Source organism: Ahaetulla prasina, chromosome 1 (assembly GCF_028640845.1).
Source record: "Ahaetulla prasina isolate Xishuangbanna chromosome 1, ASM2864084v1, whole genome shotgun sequence".
Classification (NCBI taxonomy): Eukaryota; Metazoa; Chordata; class Lepidosauria; order Squamata; family Colubridae; genus Ahaetulla; species Ahaetulla prasina.
The window spans coordinates 15,296,321-15,320,457 of NC_080539.1; the positions used below are offsets into that span (position 1 = coordinate 15,296,321).

Here is a 24,137-nt window from a genome sequence, read left to right on the forward strand (position 1 = left end):
AAGATAATGCCATATGACTGTGTGATCAAGGCCCCGAGAAAAGTGCATAGCTCAGATTAATGACAGGGTCTTTTAAAGTAGATGTTCTACAAAAGTTAGTTTACTAAGATATTGGTTGTTGTTAGTTGCAAAGTCGTGTCCAACCCATCCCGACCCCATGGACAACGTTCCTCCAGGCCTTCCTATCCTCTACCATCCTCTGGAGTCCATTTAAGCTCACACCTACTGCTTCAGTGACTCCATCCAGCCACCTCATTCTCTGTTGTCCCATTCTTCTTTTGCCCTCAATCTTTCCCAGCATTAGGCTCTTCTCCAGGGAGTCCTTCCTTCTCACTGGTGGCCAAAGTATTTCAGTTTCATCTTCAGGATCTGGCCTTCTAAAGAGCAGTCAAGGTTGATCTCCTCTAGGACTGACTTGACACTTTTCTTCTTTGTCTCCATCTACCTTTCTGTCTTCCAATCAGCAGATTATTCCAATCATCATTATTATTGTTGTTGATTTCTTAGACTTGTATTCTCCCTTTCTTCCATGAACTCAAGGTGGCGCATTTGGGACTCCTAATGTTATCCCTAGAAGATCTGCCTTATTAGGAGGTTGGCCTGAGAGAGAGTGACTGTTCCAAGGTCAAGAACTGGGTTCAAATATCTAGAGTATCTAGAATATCCTAAAACTCCCTAGTCTCTAACCTTCAGCTGGGGAAACTGTGCACTATAGGGCAACAATTTTTGAACTAAAGTACCTCAAATGGGCATCCAAAAACATAATCACCTTTAGGCTTCTGAAGGTCCTTTAAGACTGGGTTATGCCAGCAGGCCTAGCAACAAGTGGTGGGTTGCCCCCGGTTTAGACCGGTTCTTGTGAACCAGTTGTAAAACCAGAGGGAGGCTCCGCTCACCAACCCTGACGTCATCAGGAAGCTTCTGCGCATGTGTAAAAGCAAGCACGCAAGCAGAGCAAGCACGCGTGTGTGATCCCGCTGTGAACTGGTAGTAAAGGTACTGGTGCTAGCACCCCTGCTAGCATCCCCAGGGGGACAGGTGAACTGGTGAGGTGGCTCCATTACTATTAACATCCTTTCACCTATTAATTTTGTCTTAGCTTGTGAGATGGGCAGCTATATAGAATAGAATAGAATAGAATTTTTTATTGGCCAAGTGTGATTGGACACACAAGGAATTTGTCTTGGTGCATATGCTCTCAGTGTACATAAAAGAAAAGATACGTTCATCAAGCTACACCATTTACAGCACAATTGATGGTCAATATATCAATATAAATCATAAGGATTGCCAGCAACAAAGTTACAGTCATACAGTCATAAGTGGAAAGAGATTGGTGATGGGAACTATGAGAAGATTAATAGTAGTGCAGATTCAGTAAATAGTTTGACAGTGTTGATGGAATTAGTTGTTTAGCAGAGTGATAAATTGATATATAAATTCAATTTATAAATTGATATATAAATTCATCTATAAATTGATAGACGATAGATAGATAGATTTCCTAGTATGATTCGATTGCTAATTTTTATCTTAGGACTACGTGTTAAGTGTTGTACCTTATGATCCTTGACGAATGTATCTTCTCTTTTTATGTACACTGAGAGCATATGCACCAAGACAAATTCCTTGTGTGTCCAATCACACTTGGCCAATAAAGAATTCTAATCTAATCTAATCTAGATAGATAGATGGATGGATGGATGGATGGATGGATGGATGGACGGACAGATGGACAGGACAGGACAGGACAGACCATCCATGACCATGATTCCTATCAAATTGAAATTTGTGAATGACATAAAAATTATGATTCATTTAGTGACATAATAGAAAATGTCATAAGACATTTCCTATGTGCTATACAGCTGAACATGGGATACTTTCAAGGCAAATGCATCTCTGAATACTTCTCTGAATTTTTAAGAACTTTTGAACTCCATCCATTTAATGACCACCGTGATTGCTTAATAATAGCAAATAGGTTATGATCGTTGAGCAAAGCAGCCACATGATGTCTCGTTTAACAACCGCTTCACTCAATGGCCAAGATTTCAATCCCAATTACGTGGTTGTTAAGTGAGGACTACCTGTACAATAAGATACCTGAACTGTCCTGAGCTATGTCTGTATTGAAAGCAACATAGAAGTATGTGGAAAATAAAAGAGGTCCTTAATTTTAATATTCATTGCTGTCTGGCGGTTGATTGAATCTGCTAAACCTGCAAAGTTTAATTGATTGAAGTGTTTGGTTAACTGACTTGCATTTCCAATTACATGATGGGTATATGGCAGATGTAAAACTAACTTCCTCCCTCCCTCCCTCCCTCCCTCCCTCCCTCCCTCCCTTCCTATAGATTATGGGCTTTCAATCTTATAGGAGTTCTCCTAATGTAGATGACTATTGCTATGATCAAAAATAATTACACAGAAAGAACTGCTCAGCAAAGAGAAATTATGTCGGACTATCAGTTTATAGTAATGATGCAATCATGTCTTTTTGTAATGTGGACTTGATGGTCTTCAGCAGGCAAGACGGTTTGAATGGCTGTATTACTTGAGAATAAAAACTGTTATTTCATTGAGTGGAGATCTATCTGTCTATCTATCATCTATCTATCTATCTATCTATCTATCTATCTATCTATCTATCTATCACTGATGTAAAAAAATAATAAAAAAAAGACTATAGAAAAGTTACATTAACGTAAATGTAATATGGTAAAAAGATACTTTAAACATGCTGGGAAAGAAAACTATAGTTTAGAATAGAATAGAATAGAATAGAATTTTTTATTGGCCAAGTGTGATTGGACACACAAGGAATTTGTCTTGGTGCATATGTTCTCAGTGTACATAAAAGAAAAGATACGTTCATCAAGGTACAACATTTACAACGCAATTGATGGTCAATATATCAATATAAATCATAAGGATTCTTTTTTAAAAGACAATACGCAGGAAAGATATTTAATTGAATGGAAAAAATGGATTGATTATCTACAAAATAGATATCAGATTAAGAAATATCAGACTGCCTTTGAATAATTAGGAAGTATTATTTTATGTAATGGGGAGGGGGTTGGGAGATGAAAAGATTTGGATGAGGTTAATTGGATTAGAAGGGAAAAATTTTACTCTATGTTTGGTTTATGTATAACAATACCTTGTGATTGACCGGGAAGCCGGGGAAGGGAGGGGTAAGGGGTTTTCTGGGAGGGAGGGGGGGGGAAAAGGGGGGGAAATGTTTTTGTTTTTTTAAAACTTTTTCAATAAAATCATAAGGATTGCCAGCAACAAAGTTACAGTCATACAGTCATAAGTGGAAAGAGATTGGTGATGGGAACGATGAGAAGATTAATAGTAGTGCAAATTTAGTAAATAGTTTGACAGTGTTGAAGGAATTATTTGTTTAGCAGAGTGATGGCCTTCAGGAAAAAACTGTTCTTGTGTCTAGTTGTTCTGGTGTGCAGTGCTCTTTAGCGTCGTTTTGAGGGTAGGAGTTGAAACAGTTTATGTCCTGGATGTGAGGGGTCTGTAAGTATTTTCACGGCCCTCTTCTTGATTCGTGCAGTATACAGGTCCTCAATGGAAGGCAGGTTGGTAGCAATTATTTTTTCTGCAGTTCTAATTATCCTCTGAAGTCTGTGTCTTTCTTGTTGGGTTGCAGAACCCAAGTACTCCTTGACTTACAACAGTTCATTTAGTGACCATTCAACATTACAAGAGGACTGAAAAAAAGTGACATGACCATTTTTCACACCTATGACTGCTGCAGCATCCCCATAGTCACGTGATCAAAATTTGGATGTTTGGCAGCTGATTCATATTTATGATATTTGCAATCATGGGCTCACCTTTAGTGACCTTCTGACAAGCAAAGTCAATGGGGAAGCCGGATTCACTTAACAACCGTGTTACTAACTTAACAACTTCAACGATTCACTCAACAACTGTGGCAAGAAAGATTGCAAAATGGGGCAATTAATAAGAATAATAGCCGGGGGGGGTATTATATGGAGAGTGCAAGAAGAATTAAGTGGGACCCTGAATTTCAAGTCCACTATCCAGCTTTAGTAGCATTGCTGGTAGTATGAGAGTACATAACTTTTTTGCAATGGAGCTTTTCAGTTCTTTCAATTAGTGACCTCACTTCCGCATTTTTCCCTGGAAGTGGTATCACGTCTTAATCCCTCCCCCAGAAGTGCTTCTGATTGGTGCAAAACTATAAGGGGTGTTGACTGACACATGCTGAATATCATATTGTTGTCCCGCCCTAGGAAATGATTCTGATTGGTACAATACAGTTTATAAGGAAGTATTTTGGTAGAGAATCATATGTTCTTTATATAATAGATGCATTTTTCTCTACATTTTTACTCCCCTATAATCAATGATTCTCCCCAAGTTAGTGAACAAGTATTGAACTTTTCAATTAAAATATCAAGCATTTGGATCAAGCAATTTAATCCACTGAGAAAAATGATCGATAGTTAAACATCAATTTACACCTAGCTTTCAACCATCTAATTGAAATAAATTCTAGAGGAAATAGATGAATAGGCTGCTAAATGCATCTCAGTATGGGGAATTGAATTTTGATTCTGTGTGGAAAGTATACTTTTTGTCTGCTTATAAAAAGCCATTGTGTTCTTTCCCCAAGAAGGTCATTAAAGATGAAATCAGCAAGATTTCTCACGTGGTTTTCAAAAATTCTGAATTTTTAACTGATGGGATAAATTGTTAATATTTTATATTTATCTAAGGTAAACATTTAGGGAGCGGGCGGGAATTTATCTGGGCAAAAATACCAAAATCTGGAAATTACATGTAATATGCACAAAATTTGGAACTTGGGACATGGGACATGAGTTTCTGTTGCAGGAAAAGGTTGCTTTGACTGATTTTTTTTTTATTGAAAAAGTTTTAACAAAAACATTTTTCCCCTTCCCCCCCTCCCCCCCCCGGCTTCCCGGATCAATCACAAGGTATTGTTATAAACCAAACATAGAATAAAATTTTCCCTTCTAATCCAATTAACCTCATCCAAATCTTTTCATTTCCTAACCCCCCCATTATATAAAATAATACATCCTAATTATTCAAAGGCAATCTGATATCTCTTAATCTGGTCCTGCCTTGCCCAGTGGAGGGGAGTGGAGCGGCCCTGCCTCGTTTTGCGGAGCCCTGCCCAGCCGAGCGGAGCCCTGCCCAGCGGAGCTCGGCCCAGCGGCCCAGCGGCGAGCCCTGCCCAGCGGAGCCCTGCCCAGCGGCCCAGCGGCGAGCCCTGCCCAGCGGAGCCCGGCCCAGCGGCCCAGCGGCGAGCCCTGCTCAGCGGAGCTCTGCCCAGTGGCCCAGCGGCGAGCCCTGCCCAGCGGAGCCCTGCCCAGCGGCCCAGCGGCCCAGCGGCGAGCCCTGCCCAGCGGCGAGCCCTGCCCAGCGGAGCCCTGCCCAGCGGCCCAGTGGCGAGTCCTGCCCAGCGGAGCCCTGCCCAGCGGCCCAGCGGCGAGCCCTGCCTAGCGGAGCCCTTTCCAGCGGCGACCCCGGCGATCTTGGCCAAATTCCAGCGGCGTGAGATCGTCGGTGATCCCGGCCTGGCTCCGACGGCTTCGGGGTGTGGATTCGGCCTGGTTTCAGCTGGCGCGAATCCCGGCCCGTTTTTGCCTGTCGGTGGGCTTGCCGGCGCCTTCGGCGCCAGTTCCATCGGCGCCAGTTCCATCGGCGCTGGTTGCGCCCGGCGAGGCTATGTGGACCGCGAGGTGCCTGTCCAACGGCGCCCTGTATTTGGCAGCCCCACCGAGGATGGGTGTGGTAACGCCCCGGTGGGAGAGGAGGCCGGAACCGTGGCTGAGGTTTGTCCCCTCTTGTGGCCTGTTTGTCATCGAATGGCCCCTGGTGGCCTGGCTTGCTCCATCGTATTTTCCTTTGTGGCCTTATGGCCTGGCTTGCTCCATTTTATTTCCGCCCCCCCCTATCCCGGACCATGGGTCATCTAAACTGGGCGGTCATGCATGTCCATCTGCGGGATGGAGTGGATTGGACTGGATTGGACTAGCTTGGACTGGTCTAGGGACTTGGGCAGACCGCTAGCCATGTCTACCTGATTAAGATCTATTGTAGAACTGCTTTCCATAGGCACGCTATGGAGACTGTCGGCCTGTCTGTTCCTGTTTTTGTCATCGCTATCCGGTTCCTGCTCCATTTGTCCTTTGACCAACTGGACTCCCGCTGGAAGACTCACCATTTCTATTACTTTGGGATTTTACCACCTTAGCATCCCTCGCCGATTCGCACTTTCCTATGCGCTACACTGCACGTGAACTCTTGCGCCTGCAGTGCCCCGCCTCACAGGAATGGCCCATATCGCTACCAAGGGCCGGCCTCAATGTGGTCTTGGGACCCACAGAGGTGGCATGCGAGAAGAAAGAGCCTTTGGGGGTTTTTAGATAGGGCATTTTTAAGGGGTGAGAGGGGTAGGGCGGGTGATGGGGGTAGCCCGTCGGGAGGGAAACCAGTTCCAGCGCATGCTCGTGGCGATTATCAAATGGGTTCGGAGGTTATGGGGGGGGAGGGTGTTCCTTTGTGTGAGGGTGAGTCTATTGGCACGGTAAGTGGGAGGGGCAGATATGGCGGAAGGGGGGGATCGTATCGACATAGGGGGTCACGCGTTCGATGTATGCAGGCGATCGCGTGCCCCGATCCCCCTAACTTTACCCGTTCCCCGGATGGTCAGGACCCTCAGAGCCTGGGCCTTCGTCTGATGTTATGCAACGCACGGTCCGTGGCCAATAAGGCCCCCCTAATACATGATCTAATTCAGGGGGGTGCCGCGGATATTATAGGCGTTACGGAGACCTGGTTGGGCAATGAAGGGGGTGTGCCCCTGGTTGAGATGTGCCCACCGGGTTTCCGTGCATTCCATCAGCCGAGGGCCCAGGGTAGGGGTGGAGGGGTGGCGGTTGTGATTAAAGAGAGTCTAGAGCCGAGGGAGACCACTGTACCTCAGATAGCCGGGTGTGAATCCCTCTTTGTGAGGTGGGGTCATAGATGTCAGATGGGCTTGCTGGTCGCGTACCTGGCTCCTTGCTGCGTGACAGCTGCCCTGCCCGAGCTCCTAGAGGTGCTTGCCGGGGTGGCGGTGGAGACCCCCAGACTTTTAGTCATGGGGGACTTTAACCTGCCATCTGCCGGCTCGTCATCGACGGTAGCTCGGGAGTTCTTGGCTTCCATGACGGCCTTGGACCTGACTCAAGTAGTGGATGGCCCCACTCACATCGGGGGTGGCACACTGGACCTGATTTTTGTCTCTGGTCAATGGTCGAGATCTGGACTTAAAGGAAATAGTCATTGAACCTTTGTCATGGTCAGATCACTCTCTCCTTCGCCTGGACTTTCTGACCGCTACCCAACACCGCAGGGAGACGGAACCATTACGTTGGTACCGTCCCAGGCGCCTGATGGACCCAGAGAGGTTCCGGACGGAGCTTGGGCCATTTCCTGAGGGTCTGGCTGACGGCACGGCAGAGGAACTGGCTGCAGCCTGGGAACGGGCTGCGGCGGGGCTTTAGACCGTGTCTTGCCTTTGCGCACCCTGACCCGTCGTAGACCCCAACCGCCCCCTTGGTCCTCCGAGGAGCTGAGGGGGATGAAACGCCGGAGAAGACGCCTAGAGAGTTCCTGGAGGTCCAGCCGTTCAGAGGCTGATCGGACACTAGTTAGATCCTATACTAGGACCTACCTAGTGGCACTGAGGGAAGCGAGGCGTTGCTACGCCTCCTCCCTCATTGCGTCGGCAGATAACCGCCCAGCTGCCCTGTTTCGGGTGACCCGCTCCCTCCTTCACCAGGGGGAGCGGGATGACCCGTTGCAGGGACGTGCTGAGGAGTTTAACGGTTATCTATACGATAAAATCGTTCAGTTGAAGGACGGTCTGGACCAAGATTGCAGCGATTCGGACGGGACGTCTGAGGGCGGTCTTGGTGATGTTGTGTGGGATGAGTTTGACCCTGTGACTCCCGAGGACATGGACAGGTTGCTGGGTAGATTGAATGCCACCACATGTTTACTGGACCCGTGCCCCTCCTGGCTGGTGCTGGCCACTCAGGAGGTGACACGAGGCTGGCTCCAGGGGATTACGAGTGCTTCTTTGTTGGAGGGAGTCTTTCCGGCCGCCTTGAAAGAGGCGGTGGTGAGGCCCCTCCTTAAGAAGCCTTCCTTGGACCCGGCTGTTTTAGGTAATTATCGTCCAGTCTCCAACCTTCGCTTCGCGGCGAAGGTTGTAGAGAGTATGTGTTGTGTCTTGCCCGCCCTCAGAGCAGCCGGGGCCTTCTTACCTGCTCCCGCACACTGAGGAATGTATGCCTCCCGGTCCCAGTCCTGGCTCCATGCCCACACAAACTGCAGAAGGAGAATCTCCCTGCCCCAGCCCTGACTCCATGCCCAGGCAAACGGAGCAGCTAGACCCCTCCCCCTCCTCCACAGCAGGTGAGCCTGAGGAGGGTTTACTCCCAAGAACAGCTGATTGGTGTGACCCTCGCATCAGAAGATTGGAGAGGCGGAGGCTACAGAGGGAAGGGAGGGGCAGGCCTTAATGAGTGCTGAGTCATGGTGCCACACCCCATGGCCTATATAAAGGAGCTACTTTCTGGCAGTCTCTGAGTCAGGCAAAAAGTCAAACTTATCTTGCTGAAGTCACTTACTGGTCTCCTGCCTGCTCTGAGGACTTTGCTAGGACTTTGGACAGAGCTGCAGAGGCACGCCTGATTCGGATTTCCCGGACCCAGCCGTCAGCGGAGGAGTGGGACACGACAGTATGGTGGCATATCAGTTTCCCCTTCACCTGGAGGAAACTGTCTATCTGGACCCGTTCCAGTCCGGCTTCCGGCCCGGTTACAGCACTGAGACGGCTTTGGTCGCGTTGGTGGATGACCTCTGGAGGGCCAGGGATAGGGGTTGCTCCTCTGCCTTGGTCCTATTAGATCTCTCAGCGGCTTTTGATACCATTGACCATGGTATCCTGCTGCGCCGGTTGGGGGGATTGGGAGTGGGAGGCACCGTTTATCGGTGGTTCTCCTCCTATCTCTCCGACCGGTCGCAGACGGTGTTGACGGGCAGAGGTCACCGCGCGCCTCACTTGTGGGGTGCCGCAGGGGTCGATTCTCTCGCCCCTTTTGTTCAACATCTACATGAAGCCGCTGGGTGAGATCATCAGTGGCTTCGGTGTGAGGTACCAGCTGTACGCTGATGACACCCAGCTGTACTTTTCCACACCGGGCCACCCCAATGAAGCCGTCGAAGTGCTGTCCCGGTGTCTGGAAGCCGTACGGGTCTGGATGGGGAGGAACAGGCTCAAGCTCAATCCCTCCAAGACGGAGTGGCTGTGGATGCCGGCATCCCGGTACAGTCAGCTGAGTCCGCGGCTGACTGTCGGGAGCGAGTCATTGGCCCCAATGGAGAGGGTGCGCAATTTGGGCGTTCTCCTGGATGAACGGCTGTCTTTTGAAGACCATTTGACGGCCGTCTCCAGGAGAGCTTTCCACCAGGTCCGCCTGGTGCGCCAATTGCGCCCCTTTCTAGACCGGGATGCCTTGTGCACAGTCACTCACGCCCTTGTGACGTCTCGTCTGGACTACTGCAATGCTCTCTACATGGGGCTCCCCTTGAGGGGCATCCGGAGGCTACAGTTAGTCCAGAATGCAGCTGCGCGGGTGATTGAGGGAGCCCCTCGTGGCTCCCGAGTGACACCTATCCTGCGCCGGCTGCACTGGCTACCTGTGGCCTTCCGGGTGCGCTTCAAGGTGTTGGTGAATGTCTTTAAAGCGCTCCATGGCATAGGGCCGGGATATTTACGGGACCGCCTGCTGCTACCAAATACCTCTCACTGACCCGTGCGCTCTCACAGAGAGGGGCTCCTCAGGGTGCCGTCGGCGCGACAGTGTCGTCTGGCGACGCCCAGGGGAAGGGCCTTCTCTGTGGGGGCTCCCGCCCTCTGGAACGAACTCCCCCCAGGACTTCGTCAACTTCCGGACCTCCGAACCTTTCGCCGCGAGCTTAAAACTTACTTATTCATCTGCGCTGGACTGGGTTAGTGTTTTAATGGGTTTTAATGGGTTTTTAGCTCTAAATATTAATCCTGGCCAATTTTAATAAGTTTTTTAATTGTGTTTTAATTTGTATTTATTGTATTGTATTTTTACCTGGCTGTGAACCGCCCTGAGTCCTTCGGGAGAAGGGCGGTATACAAATTTAAATAATAAATAAATAAATAAATAAATAAATAATCTGATATCTGTTTTGTAAATAATCAATCCATTTTTTCCATTCAATTAAAGGTTGCTTTGACTGTTAAGAGGTTTTGAAAGAACTTGTCTTAGCCCAAGAAGTTAGAGGTTTCTGTTCAGAGTTCTAGGTGAAGTCCACCTAGAAACTTCAGCTGGTCCAGACTGCAGCCGTGTGCATGTTAACTTCCCGAACTTCCAGTAGGCCCGTTTTTTGCCCTCCCTGAGGCTCCACGTGCGCCCTGCACTTACCTGCATCCAAAATGGGCCGTGTGGGGACTCCTGGGAGGGGTGGGACGGGAGGGGCCAACCAGGAGTGAGATTTGGGGGTTCTCTGAACTACACTAAATCTTAGCTAGAGATTCTCCCAAACCCCTGCAAACCCCCAGCAGTCCACCCCTGGTGTTAGATTCGGGCAATAACGAGACAGGAGACCAGATGAGTGACAACAGCTCTTTAGTTTATAGTGAACCCAGCAAAGAACGTCCGGCAAAACCCCTCTTTATATACAGTTTTCTCCGGTGCATTAACCAATCAGGAACGTGCAAGTTCCCTCCAAAACTCTTAAAGATACATTACACTCCTCCCCTCCCAGAACGCATTGTAACCATATTTACATAACATTAACATATTATTTCTCTACGTAGTCACGCAGGTAGGCTGGGCGTTTCCTAACTCGCTCAGACCTGCGCACTTCATTCTTGGGGAGTGAGTCGAGCTGTCCGGAGGGACTGTGAGTTCCTCCAAGCTCCTCCTCTGGGCTATCCAGCCCTGGATTATTTGCAGAGTTCTCCCTGCAGTCCTCCTGAGGGCCCGGTTGGCGTTGCTGGACTTCGTCAAACTCAGATAAGTCCCTCGTTTGCCCCGGGTTTGAGTCAGCTGTGAATTCAAACATTGGATAGTCAGGGCCTGGCTGATTTTTGTCTCTGTTACTTGCTATTCTTTTGCGTATTTGATCTATATGGCGTCTCCATACCCGGCCATCCTCCATATCCACAATATATGATTTCGGACCGGTTACCCCTATAATCGTTCCTTTTAACCAGGTTGGGCCTTCGCTATAGTTGTGTGCCCACACCTGGTCCCCGACTGTCATTTCCCTCGTTTTTCCTTGTGTTCCCTTGTACCCGTCTGGGGTGTATGTGGGGTTTAGTCGGTCTAGTTGGCACCTGAGTTTCCGTCCCATTAATAGTTCCGCCGGGCTACGGCCAGTTGCTACACAGGGGGTTCTGTGTTGGACTGCAAGGAAAGTGTCTATCTTTAATTGCCAGTCGCCCGGCCTTATTCTAGAGAGCGCCTCTTTGGCGCTCCGAACGAAACGTTCTGCAAGTCCGTTCGTCGCCGGGTGGAAAGGCGCCGAGAGGACATGTCTGATGCCCTCCTCCGCTAGGTACCCCTCAAACTGTGTTGCCGTGAATTGCGGGCCGTTATCGGATACCAGGGTGTCGGGCAACCCATGGGTGACGAATAGGTGTCTCAGGACTGAGATAACGGCTTCTGCCGTTGTGGATTTCATTAGGATAATCTCTAACCATTTCGAAAAGGCATCGACTACGATTAAAAAGGTTTGCCCATGAAATGGCCCAGCAAAATCTATGTGAATCCTAGACCATGGCCCCTGTGGTTTCTCCCATTCCCTGATAGGGGCCGTGGGGGGTAGTGGCCTCGACTCTTGACAGGGTTGACATCTCCCTATCTCGTCACTAATTTCATTGTCCATCCTGGGCCACCACACATAGCTCCTTGCTAGACTCTTCATTCGAACTATACCCGGGTGGCCCACATGCAACAGTTCTAGTACCTTTTCCGTAATTTTTCCGAATAACCACCCTATCCCCCATAACAGACACCCCCTTGAACAGATAATTCTTCCCATTTCTTCGCAAAGTCCTGAAACGCTCGCCCGGCAGGCCATCCTCAACACCCATCCAATCACAGTCCTTATGGTAATGTCCTTGTAAGACGCCCTTGCCACTTCCTTGGAAGTGACAGGGCCAGCGTCCCAAGAGTCAATCAGTAGGACGGGTATCCCTGGGGCTGGATCTTCAATAGTCTCTGGTAACGGGCATCTGCTCAAAGCGTCCGCATGCCCCATCTCCTTTCCCGGGCGGTAGATCAGCTTATGCAGTATGCCGCCAGGAAAATAGTCCATCGAGTTAGTCTGGGTGACAGTGCCACGGGCGTGGGGCGGTCGCCCGCTAACAGGCCCAACAGGGGTCTGTGGTCCGTTACAATTTCAAAGTCTCGGCCGAATACATATTCGTGAAATTTTTTCACCCCTGACACTATAGCCAAAGCCTCCCTATCCAGCTGGCTGTAGTTCCTTTCAGCCGAAGACATTGTTCGGGAGTAATATGCTATAGGGGCTTCTGTTCCATTCGGTAACCTATGGCTGAGCACAGCCCCCACCCCGTAGGGGGATGCATCGCAGACCAGGACTAATGGCAACGTGCCGTTGTATTGGATGAGGAGGCTATCACTAGACAATAGGTTCTTTACCCCTTCAAATGCCCTATTTTCCACTTTCCCCCATGACCACGCGGCATTCTTAGCCAGTAGCTTATGCAGCGGTTCGGCTATTGTCGCCTTGTTCTTGAGAAACACCGCATAGAAGTTGACCAGACCCAAAAACGCCTGCAACTCCGTTTTATTTTTTGGGGCTGGGGCCTTCCTGATGGCCCTCACCTTGCTCTCCGTGGGGTGAATCCCTTCCCTATCCGACCCCGATTTGGCATTTGTTTAGCTTAACTTTAAGCCCGGCAGACCGGAAAATGCCCAAAACTTTCCTCAGCCGTACCCTTAGTTCCACTAGATTTTCGGCTGATACCAAAACATCGTCAAAATACGGTACCACCCCGGGTAGACCCTGCAATAGTCGCTCCATTAGATTCTGGAACAACCCTGGGGCTACACTCACCCCGAATTGGAGCCGGGTGCATTTGAATGCGCCGCGGTGTGTGACAATGGTTTGCGCTTCGGCTGTGCTGCTATCTACTGGTAATTGCTGATAGGCTTGAGCCAAGTCTAGTTTGGCGAAAACTTGCCCTTGTCCCAACGAGTGCAGTAAGTGTTGCACTACTGGGACGGGGTATGCACTCTTCTGCAATGCTTTGTTTAACGTTGCCTTGTAGTCAGCACAAATCCGGACTGACCCGTCCGGTTTGACTGGGGTGACTATGGGTGTTTCCCATTTTGCGTGATCAACGGGCACTAGTATTCCCTGGTTTACTAGTTTGTCCAGTTCCCGGTCAATCTTGGGCTTTAGGGCGAATGGAACCCTCCTAGCCTTCAACCTGATGGGGGCAACCTGGGGGTCTAAATTGAAGGAAATAGGGGTCCCTCGTACTTGCCCAAGCCATCTTCAAAAACGTCCTCGAACTCCTTCAGCAGTTCACTCTTGAGGTCGATTTCACTACGGAACACCCCGGTCACTCCCATGCCCAAAGCCCGGAACCAGTCAAGTCCAAGCAAACTTGGTAAGGTTCCGTCAACTATGGTGATTGGCAGGGTTTTCTTGAACTGTCCATACTTGACTTGGACTGACGTTCCCCCTCGCACAGGAATTCGGTTTCCTTGGTAGTCTTGAACTCGTATATGCTGGGACTGTAACCTGCGCGCGATGGCTGGCAAGTCCCTCTTGAGGGTGTCCCATGACATCATTGTGATAGATGAGCGGTGTCCACCTCCATCTTGCAAGGTACCCTTCTTTGCGTACCTTTGTAAAATCTTTTTCTCTAGCGCGTCGATGCTAGGGCTACTCTTGCTGAAGTCTGGTTTAACCGCGCCCTTTTGAATGGACCAATCCGGGCCGCTTTGCGGTTCCGCTCTGATTGGCCGGTTTGAATTTTTGGCGGGAAGGTTGGGGGGCCCGACAGGCCTGCGCTATGTGACCCTTCTTTTCGCACCGCCGACACGTTGCGTCCTTGAATTTGCATTGTTGTCGTTGGTGTTGGCCCCCGCAGCTCATACATTCACTCCGGTCCTCTTTCCCCGGCTTCTGGGTGTGGGAAGCCTCTTCCTCTTCCCCACCTTCCCCCTCGGCCTGGACTTCCTCGTTGTGGACGGGTTGCTTTTGCTCCGGCTCCTGGCGCCATCGGCTTTTGCAAAGTTTCTGCCGCCTTGGTCGACATCTCATGAGCCCTAGCCTCGTCCAGCGCTAGGGCCAGGGTTAGGTTGCTCTTGGACAGCAGCCGCGTTATAATCGAATGTCTCTTACCCCGCAAATGAGTTGTTCGAGTAAGGAGTCCTCCAAATCTCGGTACTCACAGTGATTTGCGGCTTTTCTTAGCGCTGCCATGTACACGCTTATCGACTCGCCTTCTCGCTGTACCCTCTGCCTCAACTCGAACCGTTGCACGAACTTTGAGGGTACTGGGGCGTAATCTCAGTGCCGTTTGCAGCATCTCCCACGGTACCGACTGTACCGGCGTTGGCTCTGATAGCGACTCTGCGGTGTCTCTGGACCGCAATGGCTCAGGAAGTATGCCCGCTTCCTGTTGTCCGAAACTCCTTGTAGTTCGTTTGCTTCGAGGAAACACTCGAAACGAGCCATGTATGACCCCCATTTCTCCTTTGCTGGGTCGAATGGCGGTGGCGGCGTGTAGCTGGACATCGCTACTCTCCGTCCTTGAAACTGGCTGGGTTCGCGCCTTTTTTCCCGATCTCACTGCCTACATCCCACCTTCGTCGCCAGTGTTAGATTCGGGCAATAACGAGACAGGAGACCAGATGAGTGACAACAGCTCTTTAGTTTATAGTGAACCCAGCAAAGAACGTCCGGCAAAACCCCTCTTTATATACAGTTTTCTCCGGTGCATTAACCAATCAGGAACGTGCAAGTTCCCTCCAAAACTCTTAAAGATACATTACACTCCTCCCCTCCCAGAACGCATTGTAACCATATTTACATAACATTAACATATTATTTCTCTACGTAGTCACGCAGGTAGGCTGGGCGTTTCCTAACTCGCTCAGACCTGCGCACTTCATTCTTGGGGAGTGAGTCGAGCTGTCCGGAGGGACTGTGAGTTCCTCCAAGCTCCTCCTCTGGGCTATCCAGCCCTGGATTATTTGCAGAGTTCTCCCTGCAGTCCTCCTGAGGGCCCGGTTGGCGTCGCTGGACTTCGTCGAACTCAGATAAGTCCCTCGTTTGCCCCGGGTTTGAGTCAGCTGTGAATTCAAACATTGGATAGTCAGGGCCTGGCTGATTTTTGTCTTTGTTACTTGCTATTCTTTTGCGTATTTGATCTATGTGGCGTCTCCATACCCGGCCATCCTCCATATCCACAATATATGATTTCGGACCGGTTACCCCTATAATCGTTCCTTTTAACCAGGTTGGGCCTTCGCTATAGTTGTGTGCCCACACCTGGTCCCCGACTGTCATTTCCCTCGTTTTTCCTTGTGTTCCCTTGTACCCGTCTGGGGTGTATGTGGGGTTTAGTCGGTCTAGTTGGCACCTGAGTTTCCGTCCCATTAATAGTTCCGCCGGGCTACGGCCAGTTGCTACACAGGGGGTTCTGTGTTGGACTGCGAGGAAAGTGTCTATCTTTAATTGCCAGTCGCCCGGCCTTATTCTAGAGAGCGCCTCTTTGGCGCCCCGAACGAAACGTTCTGCAAGTCCGTTCGTCGCCGGGTGGAAAGGCGCCGAGAGGACATGTCTGATGCCCTCCTCCGCTAGGTACCCCTCAAACTGTGTTGCCGTGAATTGCGGGCCGTTATCGGATACCAGGGTGTCGGGCAACCCATGGGTGACGAATAGGTGTCTCAGGACTGAGATAACGGCTTCTGCCGTTGTGGATTTCATTAGGATAATCTCTAACCATTTCGAAAAGGCATCGACTACGATTAAAGGTTTGCCCATGAAATGGCCCAGCAAAATCTATGTGAATCCTAGACCATGGCCCTGTGGTTTCTCCCATTCCCTGATAGGGGCCGTGGGGGTAGTGGCCTCGACTCTTGACAGGGTTGACATCTCCCTATCTGTCACTAATTTCATTGTCCATCCTGGGCCACCACACATAGCTCCTTGCTAGACTCTTCATTCGAACTATACCGGGTGGCCCACATGCAACAGTTCTAGTACCTTTTCCGTAATTTTCCGGAATAACCACCCTATCCCCCATAACAGACACCCCCTTGAACAGATAATTCTTCCCATTTCTTCAAAGTCCTGAAACGCTCGCCCGGCGCAGCGGGCCATCCCCTCAACACCCATCCAATCACAGTCCTTATGGTAATGTCCTTGTAAGACGCCCTTGCCACTTCCTTGGAAGTGACAGGGCCAGCGTCCCAAGAGTCAATCAGTAGGACGGGTATCCCTGGGGCTGGATCTTCAATAGTCTCTGGTAACGGGCATCTGCTCAAAGCGTCCGCATGCCCCATCTCCTTTCCCGGGCGGTAGATCAGCTTATGCAGTATGCCGCCAGGAAAATAGTCCATCGAGTTAGTCTGGGTGACAGTGCCACGGGCGTGGGGCGGTCGCCCGCTAACAGGCCCAACAGGGGTCTGTGGTCCGTTACAATTTCAAAGTCTCGGCCGAATACATATTCGTGAAATTTTTTCACCCCTGAGACTATAGCCAAAGCCTCCCTATCCAGCTGGCTGTAGTTCCTTTCAGCCGAAGACATTGTTCGGGAGTAATATGCTATAGGGGCTTCTGTTCCATTCGGTAACCTATGGCTGAGCACAGCCCCCACCCCGTAGGGGGATGCATCGCAGACCAGGACTAATGGCAACGTGCCGTTGTATTGGATGAGGAGGCTATCACTAGACAATAGGTTCTTTACCCCTTCAAATGCCCTATTTTCCACTTTCCCCCATGACCACGCGGCATTCTTAGCCAGTAGCTTATGCAGCGGTTCGGCTATTGTCGCCTTGTTCTTGAGAAACACCGCATAGAAGTTGACCAGACCCAAAAACGCCTGCAACTCCGTTTTATTTTTAGGGGCTGGGGCCTTCCTGATGGCCCTCACCTTGCTCTCCGTGGGGTGAATCCCTTCCCTATCTATTCTGTAGCCCAGGAATTCTACGGATCCGACCCCGATTTGGCATTTGTTTAGCTTAACTTTAAGCCCGGCAGACCGGAAAATGCCCAAAACTTTCCTCAGTCGTACCTTAGTTCCACTAGATTTTCGGCTGATACCAAAACATCGTCAAAATACGGTACCACCCGGGTAGACCCTGCAATAGTCGCTCCATTAGATTCTGGAACAGCCCTGGGGCTACACTCACCCCGAATTGGAGCCGGGTGCATTTGAATGCGCCGCGGTGTGTGACAATGGTTTGCGCTTCGGCTGTGCTGCTATCTACTGGTAATTGCTGATAGGCTTGAGCCAAGTCTAGTTTGGCGAAAACTTGCCCTTGTCCCAACGAGTGCAGTAAGTGTTGCACTACTGGGACGGGGTATGCACTCTTCTGCAATGCTTTGTTTAACGTTGCCTTGTAGTCAGCACAAATCCGGACTGACCCGTCCGGTTTGACTGGGGTGACTATAGGTGTTTCCCATTTTGCGTGATCAACGGGCACTAGTATTCCCTGGTTTACTAGTTTGTCCAGTTCCCGGTCAATCTTGGGCTTTAGGGCGAATGGAACCCTCCTAGCCTTCAACCTGATGGGGGCAACCTGGGGGTCTAAATTGAAGGAAATAGGGGTCCCCTCGTACTTGCCCAAGCCATCTTCAAAAACGTCCTCGAACTCCTTCAGCAGTTCACTCTTGAGGTCGATTTCACTACGGAACACCCCGGTCACTCCCATGCCCAAAGCCCGGAACCAGTCAAGTCCAAGCAAACTTGGTAAGGTTCCGTCAACTATGGTGATTGGCAGGGTTTTCTTGAACTGTCCATACTTGACTTGGACTGACGTTCCCCCTCGCACAGGAATTCGGTTTCCTTGGTAGTCTTGAACTCGTATATGCTGGGACTGTAACCTGCGCTTCGCGATGGCTGGCAAGTCCCTCTTGAGGGTGTCCCATGACATCATTGTGATAGATGAGCCGGTGTCCACCTCCATCTTGCAAGGTACCCCTTCGACGTGTACCTTTGTAAAAATCTTTTTCTCTAGCCGCGTCGATGCTAGGGCTACTCTTGCTGAAGTCTGGTTTAACTTCGCGCCCTTTTTGAATGGACCAATCCCGGGCCGCTTTGCGGTTCCCGCGCTCTGATTGGTCGGTTTGAATTTTTGGCGGGAAGGTTGGGGGGCTCGACAGGCCTGCGCTATGTGACCCTTCTTTTCGCACCGCCGACACGTTGCGTCCTTGAATTTGCATTGTTGTCGTTGGTGTTGGCCCCCGCAGCTCATACATTCACTCCGGTCCTCTTTCCCCGGCTTCTGGGTTTGGAAAACCTCTTCCTCTTCCTCACCTTCCGACTCGGCCTGGACTTCCTCGTTGTGGACCGGAGTTGCTTTTGCTCCGGCTCCTGGCGCCATCGGCTTTTGCAAAGTTTCTGCCGCCTTGGTCGACATCTCATGAGCCCTAGCCTCGTCCAGCGCTAGGGCCAGGGTTAGGTTGCTCTTGGACAGCAGCCGGCGTTATAATCGAATGTCTCTTACCCCGCAAATGAGTTGTTCGAGTAAGGAGTCCTCCAAATCTCGGTACTCACAGTGATTTGCGGCTTTTCTTAGCGCTGCCATGTACACGCTTATCGACTCGCCTTCTCGCTGTACCCTCTGCCTCAACTCGAACCGTTGCACGAACTTTGAGGGTACTGGGGCGTAATGCGCTCGAAGTGCCGTTTGCAGCATCTGCCACGGTACCGACTGTACCGGCGTTGGCTCTGATAGCGACTCTGCGGTGTCTCTGGACCGCAATGGCTCAGGAAGTATGCCCGCTTCCTGTTGTCCGAAACTCCTTGTAGTTCGTTTGCTTCGAGGAAACACTCGAAACGAGCCATGTATGACCCCCATTTCTCCTTTGCTGGGTCGAATGGCGGTGGCGGCGTGTAGCTGGACATCGCTACTCTCCGTCCTTGAAACTGGCTGGGTTCGCGCCTTTTTTCCCGATCTCACTGCCTACATCCCACCTTCGTCGCCAGTGTTAGATTCGGGCAATAACGAGACAGGAGACCAGATGAGTGACAACAGCTCTTTAGTTTATAGTGAACCCAGCAAAGAACGTCCGGCAAAACCCCTCTTTATATACAGTTTTCTCCGGTGCATTAACCAATCAGGAACGTGCAAGTTCCCGCCTAAATTTCCCTCCAAAACTCTTAAAGATACATTACACCTGGTTTGCCCCTATAACGCCTTTGTTGCGTAAGTTGCACTGGCTTCCATTTTCTTTTCAGATGCAATTCAAGGTGCTAGTCATCACCTTTAAAGCCCTATATGGCATAGGACCAGGTTATCTATAGGTCTGACATCCACCCATCCTACCAAGTCAGACAGAGTGGCACAGTGGTTAAAGTGCAGTATTGCAGGCAAACACTGCCCACAGCCTGGAGTTCAATCCTCACAGGGTTCAAGGTTGACCCATTCATCCATCCAAGATCACTAAAATGAGGACCCAGATTTTGGGGGGCAATATGCTGATTCTGTAAACCAAGAATGCTATAAACTAAAGCACTATGGGGTGGTTATATAGGTCTAAATGCTATTGCTATTGCTACTCCCTTCCCCTAAATATTGTCATATGATTCCGTGGCAGTCCTTGCCCTACAGGACACATTTCCTCCCTGAGGTTCAACCGGTCTTTTTGTTGTGGTCCGTCAGCAGCCTACAGAGCTGGCAACGGAGGTGAGGTGAGACCAGGGCCATCGGGAAGTGAGGTGCGGACTCCAGAGCCTCCAGAGACTGATAGTAATGAGGCAGAGGAACAGGAAGAGCCTGTTCCTAATGCACACATGAGAAGAGCTGCCAGAAGGCAAGAGCAGCTCAAGCAAAGAGGACAACTCGGGAGTAGGCTCCCATAAGACTTAAAACAGACCAGTAACGGTGTTTGAGCTTTGCTGGAAAACAACATTGGTTGCTGTGCCTTCTCCTTTGTCTTCTGCTTCGTCTATGTCTTGCATTTATTTTTGTGACTTCTGAACGTTTGCCAAGAAAGGCCCTTGGCAGTTTGCCTAATTGGATCAAGGTTTGCGATAGGACTGAGGAATTTGTGTTGGGAGGCATTTGTTTTAATTTGAGTTGAATGATGCTGGGAATGAAGTAATTCTCAGCTGTTCAAATAAAGTTTGTTTGTTTTTTCGTGGACTGAGTTTCCTACTACTTACTTGGGCCTGGGTCACAACACTTTTCTGCAAATCTTTGAAGATCTGGCTTTCTCTCAAGCTCTGAGATAAGAGACTATATGACTTGGCACCAGAGTGTTTTTTTTTGTTCTTTTCAATGGGCTTAGCTTTATAGCCTTATTATAGTTTTTATGCTGTTTTTACTTTTGATTGGGAGCTGTGCAGAATTGGTTATAAGATGGGCGGCTATATAGTTTGTTTCAATAAATAAAATGCTTTATGTGATTTGGCATGAGGTTTTGAAATTAAAAAAAAAAAGAGAGAGAAAGGGGGAAAAAAGGCAGTACGTTCACCCCCAAATCCATCCAGCCAGCTAGAATAGGAAGGCAGGGCATGTTACAGGTCCCATCAATTAGAGCAAGGGTCTCCAACCTTGTCAACTTTAATACTTGTGGGCTTCAACTCCCAGAATTCCTCAGCTAGTTTTGCTGGCAGAGGGATTCTGGGAGTTGAAGGCCACAAGTCTTAAAGTTGACAAGGTTGGAGACCCCTAGATTAGAGATTGTCATCTGGTGGGACCATGAAAAAAGGATCTTCTCGGTGGGGGCTCCTTTATGGGGGACCCCAAGGTATGGTTGGTTCCCATCCTGTTGTATTTCTGAAAGTTCTTAAAATGTGCTTTTGTCAGTGGGTCTGGGGTCCACAAATGGAGAGGGAGCCAATCAAGTGACCAATTTCATTGTGTTGTAGTTGCCATGGGGTTTATTTGTAGGGTGATATTTATTTATTTATTTATTTATTTATTTATTTATTTATTTATTTATTTATTTATAGGGTGATTTTTAAAAATATTGGAAGCTATGTAAAAATATTACATAGCTGCCCAATACTGTCACCTATGTATGAATTGGGCAGCAATATAAATTTGTTTAATTAATACTAATAATAACAACAACAATAATAATCAATAGAAATAGAATAGAATGTGGCAAAGGCAAGCAAGGGTAGTACCAATAGTAGTAGGCACCTTGGATGCAATCCCAAAACAAGTGGAGCACCATTGGAACACCATTGACATTGACAAATTCACCATCAGTCAATTGCAGAAGGCGGCTTTACTTGGAACAGCTTCCATCCTGCGACGATATCTGTAACACCGTGAAACATCCAGATTTGCCTATTCCAGGTCCTTGGTAAGGACTCGATAGGTAGACAATAATGCCAAATCCAGTCTGAACATCTCGCTGACTGTGCGATGATCAATAATAACAACAACAACGATGATGATGATGATAATACTGTGTTTTCCCGAAAATAAGACCCTGTCTTATATTTTTTTGAATCCCGAAATAAGCGCTTGGCCTTATTTTCAGGGAGATCTTATTATTTTTGGGGTGTGTGGAACAAAACGGGACTCCTCTTGCCATCTTACCTGATTTCCAGCTCTCCCTAACCCTAACCAGAGGAAATGGCGGGGAGGGACCAGCTGCACACACGTTTAAATATTTTCCGGGAGGGCTTATTTTTGGGGGAGGGCTTATATTCAGGGAAACATGGTAGTAATATCTTGGAAGATTTCACAAGTTGGCTATTAAAATGAGGCATGGTCTAAAGGCCTTCTGAGCCAGACATTCCAACACCGGCTCCTTCTACAGCTGGAAAAGAAATGAACAAACTAATCATAAACAAGATGCGATCGTATGAAAATAAATAAAATAAACCCACTTACTTCTACATTGCCATCGGTAGATTTATTTTGAAATTCTTGCTTGAGCATCTCAAAGCATAAAATCGCATAGTTCCCCATTCTAATTAATAGGTTTACCATCTGCTCCAGTAAAAGGAACACCTTGTAAGCTTTCAATAAACTGACACAAGAAACGGCGCTTTATTAGAATATATTGCACTTCATTAAATGTATTTGATTGCCGTGTTTATATCCTTCCTTTTCTGTTTCTAGAACAGCATTTAGATAAAAGGCATAGCTCAGGTAATTTGAGACTTCCATTGTCACGATGGTTAATTGTGCCTCTGATTTGGGGGGCCAACTCAGATGTGACTTTGTTAAAATGCACTCTTGAAATGTGACATTAGGAGCAAAAGGCAGAGACTAATCATGATAAATTTTCAAACAGTTTAAACTCACGGCATGTTAAATTCAAGCTGCCTTTTTTTCACTAATGCTTCATATCTCCTGATACCAAAAAAAAAGAGAGTGGGGGGAGAAAGAGGAGCAAATTGCATTCCTCATTCATTTGGAAAGAAACACTTCATTTTAATTCTAAATAAGGAACAGCTCCTTGAAATAGTAGACAGGTGACAACCCAGCTAATTAATAACCTCTTGCTTCTGACACTTGCATTAAAATTAAGATTGGTCTTTTTTCTTTTCTTTCTTTTTCGCTCCCTCCCTCCATCTTTCTTGAACACAAACCCCCAATCTCTCTCTCTCTCTCTCTCTCACACACACACACACACAAGTTCTCCCAATGTTTGTGTTCCACATTAACATGACTCTTATACAATGAGATGCCTTTGATCTCGTTCCAAACTCTGGAGGGTTGCCAAAAAATTTAAAAAAAGGAACCACCACTCTTTGCTTCTTTGCCTGAAATATTAAAACCATATTTCCTGCACAACCTGTTTTGGGTGCCTTCCCTTACTGAATTCGCCACGCCCATTACACCTGTAAAACTGCCAGCTTGCAATGTGTTACTGAGGGAAAATATTAACCAAACTTGGTTGGAAGGACAAGTCGAAAGCATTGACTATATGGGTGACCAGAAAAACCTCTGGATTCAGAGAAGTTCCTCCAGAAGACAACAAGGAGTTTTGGATGCCTGCAGCTCTTTCTTAGCTTTCTGTAAGGAGCAACTTATACAGAAAATGATGGATCTCTTGAGTAACATTCTGGTGAGTAAGGGAGAAGGGAGATATGAGACAGTATGTTGGCCTCAAGAGCTACTGTAAACTAATTGGTTTTCTGCTAAGTAGCAAAGATTTTCCTGTTAAACAGGTGGAAATTTGCCCTTTTTCTAAAGCCAGGCGTTATTCTGGAGGTTGTGCTAGATATGTCCGATGAATTCTTTTAAATATATATATATATCCTGCCTTTTTATTATTTTTATAAACAACTCAAGGTGGCAAATATACCTGATGCTCCTTCAGAATAACAATCTTGTGAGGTGAATTGGCTGAGAGAAAGTGACTGGCCCAAGGTCACCCAGCCACTTATGTGCATAAGGTGGGACTAGAACTCAGAGTCTCCTGGTTTCTACAGTAGTCTAGTGCTTTAACCACTGGACCAGGGGTGAAATCCATCAGGTTCTGACAGGTTCTGGAGAACTGGTAGTTTGAGCAGTTCGGAGAACTGCTAAAAATTTTGAGTAGTTCAGAGAACCGACAAATACCACCTCTGGCTGGCCCCAGAGTGGGGTGAGAATGAAGATTTTGAAATATCCTTCCCCCAGGAGTGGGAAGGGAATGGGGATTTTGCAGTATCCTTCCCCTGGAGTGGGGTGGGAATGGAGATTTTGTACTATCCTTCCCCTGCCACGCCCACCAAGCCACGTCCACAGAACCGGTAGTAAAATAATTTGGATTTCACCACTGCACTGGACCAGTGTTGAATGACTCTGTAGAACAGGGGTCTCCAACCTTGGCAACTTTAAGACTTGTGGACTTCAACTCCC

The 24,137-nt window shown here is 48.4% G+C and overlaps 1 protein-coding gene across 2 annotated transcripts in view; it reads left to right on the forward strand.

The window, feature by feature from the left end:
* Positions 1-24,137, forward strand: part of RAP1GAP2 (RAP1 GTPase activating protein 2) — a 356,373-nt gene that overhangs the window by 206,932 nt on the left and 125,304 nt on the right. The window contains exon 1 of one of the 2 annotated variants that reach the window (XM_058164270.1): positions 23,094-23,358. The exons of the other annotated variant lie outside the window; for it this stretch is intronic. Coding sequence (XP_058020253.1) covers positions 23,218-23,358 — 141 coding nt within the window. The 5' untranslated portion in view covers positions 23,094-23,217. Of the gene's footprint in view, positions 1-23,093; positions 23,359-24,137 lie in introns of those variants that run through there. 2 annotated transcript variants of the gene reach the window in all.